Below are 9,440 nucleotides of genomic sequence, written 5' to 3'. Positions count from 1 at the left end.
TATCACTGGTTTTAATCTGGCAGGAACATAAATTTAATCAGACAATTTTTAAAATTTTAACAATAAATAATTTCCTTTTGGTACTAAACATATTTTATCCTGTTTTAGTAGACCAATTCATTTAAACAAAAAATATCGATTCATGTCTATTTTTTTTTAGAAACTAATATCCACAGAGTATTATTATAGACTTTCATATCACGCCAGAGTAGAGCCATGAATCTTTAACGTCTCTTACTTAACTGTATTTATTCATTTTTAATTAATTACTGAAAAAATAAAATAATACCTGTTTAGGTCTGGGTTTCAGAATTCTGTAGAGTTCTCAGAGTTCCGTCTATCAAGCAGGTAATCCGCCTTTGTGCCTGAGGCACGTCGACTTTTTGGGTCTAAGGCCAGCCGGTTTCCTCACAATGTTTTCCTTCTTGAGCGCGTGTTAAATGCGCACATAGAAAGTCCATTGGTGCACAGCTAGGGATCGAACCTACGACCTCAGGGATGAGAATCCACTAGGCCAACCCTGCTCGCTGCTAAAATCAATAACTACATATTGTTAAAATCAATAACTACATAAAATATTGAAATAACAAATTATCCTCATAAATTTGTATGAGAGTCTATGTACATACGTGCTTTATTTATTAATTTTATAATTGTTCTATGTAAAATCAACGAAGGTAGGGATAAATATTCTACTAATAAAGGAAAAATAAAACAAAAACAGATCCAAGATTTACAAAAGGTACCAATATGCACAAAAATAAAAATACAATAAGAATTTTTACATTTATTGTACAAAATTCACAGCACTTAATATTAATTAGAATTTAATTACTATCTTAACCCACATAAAAGAACACTTCAATTCTTATAATTTAAATCGATAGGATTGCAAAGGTAAAAATTTGTACATATTTTCATTAGTCATAAAAAAACAAAACAGTCTAATTTCACAAACTGTATTTGTCTCTTTTCCTTACAACGTAAACACATAATTATAGAAAGAGACGAAAGATCACTCTAGTTAAAATCAAATTAAACATACAATATTATGATATTCACTATATACATATTACGCAATGCTTACTTCATAAGGATAAACGAAAATATAAGCCTACTGTGGTGAAAAGATAAAATTTTTCTAGAAAAATCCTATCGCTAAAATACTAGAATCAAGCCGGTGAATTTCACATGCTGAATTTTAATTGACGACATAAAAAATTGCATTTATTAAGAAAACCATGTAATATGCAATATATAAAATAGTTTTTACATTCCCACGAATACCAGGGACCACACATTCCATTGGAGGCGGTAGAATTAAAATTACGAGTCCAAAGTCCACATAAAAACTACCCTCACACAGATATAAGTCCCGGTTTCCGTCCGGGCCATGCTTCTTTTGCGTATTTCTTCCTTTTGGGCTCGTTTGACGATGGTGCTGACTCTTCGGGTGCTAAATTGCAGAATTTTATTAATTAAATGTTAAATATAAAAAAATAATTAAAATAGGGTGGCGAGAATGTAAATGTTAGACTAAACTGGAAACGTCGGCTGTGATTGGTCAAATGTATTATGACGTAGCATGTCGCGTGTCAACGCGTGGCCAATCACAATCGAACGCAACGTAGTATCGTTTAGGCTTTCGTTAGACATTCTACAAGAACCGCTAAAACCTTTAGAATATGTATATTTTATGTTTCAAACATATTTATTTGAAAGGCAAATGTTAATGTTATAATGACGAAAATACTGATAATTCAAGTCTTAATTTAAATTATTAATTTCTTTTATAATTAGTTTTCTTGCTATAAAAATATAAAAAAAAACTTTTGTATAAAAAACGGAATATACTATTTTAATATTTTATATGTATGGCTATTTGTTGCTATTGGCTATTGTGTTTATGGTAAATTTGTGGTCCAAATAAAAAATAGACTCTTTTTAACGGGCATAAAATTAGGCAGCTAAAAGATGTTCCTGAAACTTGCGCATTTATCTAAGCGATCCAAAGAACTGTATTTAGAAACGAGACTGTTCCAATAAACTATACTAAACAACTTCCTTAGAAAAACAGCTATTAATTAACAAAAAAAATGTAAAAATACCAAACTCTTATCAGCAATTTTAACTGTATTAACTGTAAATTGTAGCTCAAAAAATCACGAAAACAATTCCACACTATGAAGCTAAAATCTTACCTGAATTTGGCAGCGGCGGATGTACGCTGAGATGCGGCTCGGGGCCTTCCAGTTCCACATCTGGAGCTGGATTTGGTAACGATATACCCAACCTACAAAGTACCGTTATTTATTATCCAAAAACTATAATAATAATAAATTGAAGGACGATGACTCGCTGGACAACACCGCGAAAGAGAACGACCTTTTGGGCTGGCTGCCTATTCGCGTCCAACTCCGCGTCCAGATTTGGATGACCGATGAAAATCATCGACCATTTCGCTGTGTGATTCTTCGATGTCAGAAATCGTATTCTAGCAACATACTGTCCACATAGCACTACATTCCTTGGACATTTATAGGTCGAGCGGTTCCTGAGTTGGCTCCGGTCCTAACGGACCTTTTCCGATACCTGTACTCGCTGGGCACTCTCTGACAGTACTGGAAGACCGCTTCGATACATGCGATACCCTATTAGGGCGATCGCTCTGATCTGTCTAACTATCGCCCAATTGGAGAACAGGTTATAACCTCCGTTTTCTCCAAAATAATGGAATCCATTATGAATGGCCAGCTCCTGAGGTATCTAGAGGGCCACCAGCTGATTAGCGATAATCAGTACAACTTTCGTCGTGGTTGTTCAGCTGGTGAACTTCTCTTATAGCTTACACATGGGTAAAGACAATTGAGTCCAAGGGAGAAGCGCTAGCGGTTAATTTGGATATAGCGAAAGCCTTCGATCTGGTGTGGCATAAAGCGGTTCTACGTGTAGTCTATATCTAATCCAATATAGATCCCCAAGAAAAAACAAGATTGCGCGTTTTCCGTTAAAAAAAACAACCTTTGTCACAACTCCTCTTTTCGAAGACACACTTCTTAAAGCGAATATTTGGCGTTGACGTTACGAACGACGTTCAATTTTGCGGTCATTTGGAGGGAAAACTCCAAGAGCTTGGTGTGCCCAACAAGGCAAGACAAGACGCTTCCTCGCTCCGAGAGTTTTCAGAGGAGTTGTTCGGATCAACACTTGCATCTGAGTATGAGTTTTGAAAAAAATAACAGGCACAGAAGGCTTATCATCTACTTGGGTATTAGATTAACAAATGATCATGAAATCTGAGGCCCAGACCTAAAAAGAGTTTACCGGGACCTAAACAAAGGACACCGCTCCATGTGTCCAAAAATTTACAAGTCAAACCATTTGATTTGGGAACAAAGTATTTTCTGGTGATGTCTTCTGTTTCTACAATCGATTCATCGTCACGAAATCACTCAAAATGTCTATGATATAAAATATTTAGCTAAATACCGTTCAGGTATTACGTAAGCAGATTTTTTTTTTGTAAGACCTGAGCAGCCTTAAGTCATATCGCCGCCCATGGACACTCTCAATGCCAGAGGGCTCGCGAGTGCGTTGCTGGCCTTTTAATTAGATTTACTGCAGAAGCAGAAGTAAGTAAAGCTCTCTCAAATAATAGTACATAATCGTATAATTTTTTTGTTTTCAAGCATAGACAATGTGTAGGTAATATGTTATAAAAAAGTAAATAATTTCTGTTGACGCAATAATAAAATCAAAAACCTCCCCCCCCCCATATAGTGCGTACGTAATACTTGAACGGCCCCTAATATACGTAACGGAAGGAGCCTAGTGCTACGTACGACTAGCCTATGTCAAAAGTCTGTTGCATACGGGGAGTCTCGCCCCCTTGTACAAAATGTCATCTCGTAAAACTAACCTGGCTCCAATAAGGCTGAATGGCGACGACGCTGGCGCCGGCAAGTCCGAGTACAAGTTGGTGCTGCGAGATATTTCTTGCAGGCGAAGGGAGTGGTGTATGTGAACTGAAAATTCAATATTAGTTTATAGAGAGATTTATGTCAAAAAGAAAAAATGAACACTTTCTCTTATGTATGTCGTGCTGGACCAAATAATTTCTGCCATTATTTGTAGTTTTAGCAAATATTTATATAATAATAAATCATACTAGAAAAGTCGCTTAAAATCACATCTATATGTGAGCCTCATTTGTTTTTTTTTATTTCTAAGAGAAGTTTAAAAAAAAGACACTTTGTAACTGAGTTTCATCATCGGAGATCAGGGTAGAATACAGTCCATCATCCTTCTACAACCGAGCGCCTTAAAAAACGATATATCCGAACAAATTCGAGTTCCATCAAGAAAAGAGCGCATCATTTCTTAAAAGGCCGGCAACGCATACGCGAGCCCTTTCGCATTGAGTATCACTTAACCGTGGGTGAGGTTCCTGCCTGTTCCCCTCACCCCCTTTGAAGCTTGCTTGATAGCAACATTAAACCAGACGGTTTTATATCTTAATTTTGATAAAGTGTTCTGGCAGTGCTGATACTTAAGCTCGCGTGGTACAAAAGGTGAAATCGCCTTCGCTATTGGGAGTAGCAGAGTACCAGCGCTAGTTAACAATCACTTATTCCCAAGGTCTCTTCTTTATTATTATTTATAATTAGTGTGTAACTAAACAAAATTTTTCTCTTGAAACTTACTTTCATCGGGATTGTGTAGTTTGATCTTCTTTGATGGTACACTGGAATTGGGTACAATAGTTGACCGCACCAGATTCCTAAAGCGACCCACTGAAGGATCGATGTCTTCTGGATTTATTATATCCACCTCTTCATTGAATGACACATTCCGTTTCTGCTTCTTAGGAGCGCCACTTGGCATTGTTGATGCCCGCTTCGTACCAGTTGGAGGCTGAAATTTAATTTTGTTTATTGAATACTTTGTTCCATTACAATATCAGTACAATGAGAGAGAGAGACACTTAAGTAATAAAAAGGGCCACAACCTTAAGGAAAAATAAAATATGGCAAGCAGAAGTGCAGTTACAGATAACATTACCTTAAACAATATAAGTCTACTAGTATTTTTAACAATAGGTGGTTATATGTAATGTGTAAAAATTTATGAAATAAATTTACATTAGAATTTTCATAATATATTATTCTAAATATGTCACCTTTATTATATTAAGTTTGAATAAATAAGAAACAAATAACTGTCTTCCACGCCAAAATTATGAAGGTAGTTATAAAATTGTCATTGTAATAATATCCATAAGCAAAATTTTAATGTACACTTATTCCAGAATCACCAAATACTTGAAACTATTTCTTATACTACTCTTTTTACCTAAAAATATGTTTCAGTCAACTCACCATATTCTAGGCAGGCATAGAACAGTTTTTTTGTTTCATTGAAGCAACATATAATTTAACTTACAAAAATATTTAATTATATATAACACCAAAAAATTTGTCAATTTAATAATAATAATAATAAAAACTTTATTCATGACAGAAATATGCTTGTGTCAAAAATCATCTATCGCTAGTATATATAGCACTATACACTAGGGAGACCCTGTGTTGTAGGTAATTAGATTACAACTTTTCTGTGATACATGGTGCATGATTATAATGTTTTTTTAAGAAAAAGTAGTCTTAGTGTTATATCTAATCAAACACAAATCGTATCAGTTGTGTATTGTGTACAAATTGGTGTTTTGTTATAAGCGCGCGCTGTGTCTGTGTTAGTTTTTAGAAACCTCAGAGTCATGATAGCGTAAGTAGTGTTAGGTAAGTGCTAGGGAATAGCTAGCGTACGTAATATAATGAAAATATATTACCTTTATTACGTCTGCGTCGTCGTTCGTCGGGATTCCCAACATAGAGATCCTTCTGTTGTGAGCAGTGTTGAATTCTGTTAAGTTCTACAATAAAATGGTACATGTATTTAAAAAATTTACTGGGTTCAAACCCGCATATGAATAAAAAAATAATCTAGACTGATTTATTTTTTAACATTGCAACATTTTAACCTCAGCCATCCTATGTTTGCTAATATGCTTAGTTTTTATAAATACATAATAGGTTCATCTGTGGCATCTATTTTGACTTATAACTTTACTGAAATTCAAAGTCAAAATCATTGTCAGTCATCCCACCTACCCACAATTAATAATTAAAAATTTAACTTATTTATAAGTATTTGAAAATTTTGAACTTACTACATAGCTTAATAAATTTAATTTTGGAAAAGAAAGGTAGCAAATGATGTGTTTGCAGACTAAATATAATAAATCTTATTTTTATGTAATTAATAAAATGTACTTACATCTAATTCAGTCTGTGTCTCTGGAAGCCCTAATAAAGCACCTTCTGTTTCTGTATTGGGCAATTCCTCCATGATACCTCTAGAATTACCAGTTGGTCTTTCCCTGAAAAATAATTACATTCATATATATTCAATACCGAGCATGGTGTAGTTTACTGGGGTTGACATTTAGCTGCATCTGTTTCAGTAATCATTTTTGAGATAGGATAATTTTTGATCAGCCCTTCGTGCTAAGTACCTAAAACAATATTGATCTAGTGGTTCAATTGATGGATTTTGAAGTTAAAGACCATGATCATTAATTTATAGATAAACACACAAAAGCTTTATGCTCATTGTCAATAGGCAATGACATTATTATTTTAGTACACATATTCCCTTATACCCCACATGGAATGTATACAGAAACTTCATTGATACCTGAGAAAATAAGTTAGTTTTGTAATGAGCACAATGATGTATTTACAGATTAGTTATGCCAATGAAAACATTTTAAGTACCTTATAATATAATTCCTTGTTGATGCACCAAAGTGAAAATTTGAGTCAATAGGTAATTGTGTTGGCTTATTTGGCTCCAATCGCATTTTACCAATAAATGTACCATGTGCTAGAAATTATAATTCAAAATTTGCAAACATTACCATATAATACAATAAGAGAATATTAAAATCCTACATTACTTGTCCCATAGTCTTGTACTTAGCTACCTGTAACCATTTCATTAATAATTTTTCTTTATATGTGATCCGTCTGTGTCACACTTCTTTGATTTTAAGGTCATAGGTATACTAGTTTTCTCATTATTTAATTATACATTTATGGATAAATGTTAGGATAAAACAGTTTTATGTAAATTCTTTCAAACCTGTAAAAGTGCATATTTACTTTAAATTTCTACTTACTACTTCCCAAATCCACCAAAAATGCTCTATTTAAGTTTTTATGATATACAAAAGCTGCATGAACCCTTGAACAACTTGCATGGTCAATGCAAAAGTCATTCATTTGAGGGTTTCTTCCAAAGAGGTAGCATTTCTTCTCATCAAGCATAAGTTTCTGAATCAACTTATCACCTTTTAAAACATCTAAATGAAGGCCTGTTGGTGGTTTACCTGCCCTATAATAATATTTAAGTACAAGATAAAAACAAAGTTCATTTATAACTGTAAACTTAATAATCTTATATACATTTTACAAGACATTTTTTCCAATAAGTATGGGTGCATCTCAGCAAGTATGGGTGTACAACATTTCATGAAACCTAGGTTAAAGTAGTAGAGATAAGAAACTCAGTAAATGAATTCCTATGTGGTTAGAGCTAAATAATAATAAAACTTATGTTTAAGTCTCTCCAATAATAACTAAAATAATTAAATTACTAAAATTTATTAGTATTGATGCAAAATAGGATTGGAATAGGTTGGAATGTCGGCGAAATTTATTATACTTAATACTCACCAACTGGGCACCTCATAATGATTTGCCATTTCACAATATAAATCTCTTACTCTGAAACTTATCTCAGATGTTATTAGAATTATTGAAACCAAACTTTAATTCAGTAGCTAAAACACAAACTTATCAACCTCTCAACACCCTACCATTTTTTATTTATTGAATATTGAAATTTAAAACCACAGAATACTGAGTGAATGAATAAAAGACCAGTGATCAAATGTCATTTATCAATATTCCTAACAGAAAAGCTGAATCTGGCTACAGATGTTGTTATTTTATGTGTGATACATAATTAGTAACCTTAGACACCACATTAAAATGCGAAAACCAGTGGGCATGGTAGGACACCATTAAAATTGCATACAAAAACGTCTGGATCGGCATCGCTATCGGTATTGGAAGTTGCAGAGTACGAGAGAAGAATGATCACGTGACAAAACGTTAGCTCATGTCATTGAAATACCATAATCTTTTATCTGCCAACCTATTGTAACGCCACTGTATCTCAAGGTGATAAAATTTATATCTTAAGTTAATAAAGTTTATATCTCAAGTTGATAAAGGTTATATCTCAATTTGATTAAGTTTATTGCTCATATTGATAAAGTTTATATCTCTAGTTAATAAAGTTTATAGCTCAATCTAACAAAGTTTATTTCTCAATCTAATAAAGTTTATATCTCAAGTTAATCATGTTTATATCTCAATCTAATAAAGTTTATATCTCAAGTCAATTAAGTTTATTGCTCAAGTTGATAAAGTTTATAGCTCAAGTTAATAAAGTTTATATCTCAAGTTAATAAAGTTTATATCTCAAGTTATAGGCAGCGGCACGTAAGTCTAGCGCTGGCCGATACGTGGAGGGGATTGCTGCGCATGTGTACTGTCGCGCACGCAATACATTATATGCCACTTTGATTAATGATTACCTAAATAACGATATTAAGCTAGACGAAATGTGAAGGATAGCTGCTACGCATGATTGCTGTTGCGCATATAAGTAATATTACCTATCTATAAGATATAATAAGACAGTAAAAAAGTGTCTGTACATAGAACGTATTTCCAAAAAAGTATTTAATAATAATAATAAATATTTTAACAAGTTTATGGGATGTAGAAAAATAAAAACATTGTCTTTTAATTTGTAATCTTTTATTAATCTGAATCAGAGAACGGTATCACGCCTTCAATGGTCCCGCGACAAGGCCTTTTGCTTACTGAGGGCCCGGGCTCAGGACTGCTTCATTCGTCGGCACTAGCGTCATCTTCATTGCTATCCTCAGAACTATCTCCATCGACATGAATAATGAATTGTTCTGTTACCAAATCCACGACTTTGCATATCCTTCACCTTTTTACACAACTTTTGCCAATCCCATGTACCCATTAGTAAAACCTTTTCTTGTATTAGGTCTATACATTTACTGACACTCCATTTTATATTTTTGCTGCCTACATATTGTTTAATATCCGACCATGCCATTTCCATTGGATTTAGGTCGGGGTGGTATGGTGGTAGTCTCAGTACCTGATGACCTCGTTCAGCTAGGATTCGATCAATCGAAAATGATTTAAATGACCTGATTTGGTACCAGCTTTAACAGTCAGCAACGCATTAGGTATAAACTCAGTATCAGGTTT

General features: G+C 33.7%; 1 protein-coding gene across 1 annotated transcript; it reads right to left on the bottom strand.

The window, feature by feature from the left end:
* Positions 1-849: 849 nt before the first annotated feature.
* LOC123707661 (nuclear inhibitor of protein phosphatase 1) lies at positions 850-8,012 on the bottom strand. Its single transcript, XM_045657920.1, has 9 exons — positions 7,797-8,012; positions 7,241-7,455; positions 6,837-6,945; positions 6,337-6,439; positions 5,849-5,932; positions 4,704-4,914; positions 3,920-4,025; positions 2,202-2,293; positions 850-1,456 (listed from the first exon to the last, which is right to left on the bottom strand). Exons 1-9 carry the CDS (start codon positions 7,823-7,825, stop codon positions 1,359-1,361), a joined length of 1,047 nt encoding a protein of 348 aa, XP_045513876.1. The 5' UTR covers positions 7,826-8,012; the 3' UTR covers positions 850-1,358.
* Between the last annotated feature and the right edge of the window lie 1,428 nt (positions 8,013-9,440).

Source organism: Pieris brassicae, chromosome 3 (assembly GCF_905147105.1).
Source record: "Pieris brassicae chromosome 3, ilPieBrab1.1, whole genome shotgun sequence".
NCBI classification, from domain to species: Eukaryota; Metazoa; Arthropoda; class Insecta; order Lepidoptera; family Pieridae; genus Pieris; species Pieris brassicae.
The sequence above is the reverse complement of the archived record's forward strand: the minus strand, read 5'-3'. Positions and strand labels throughout refer to the sequence as shown.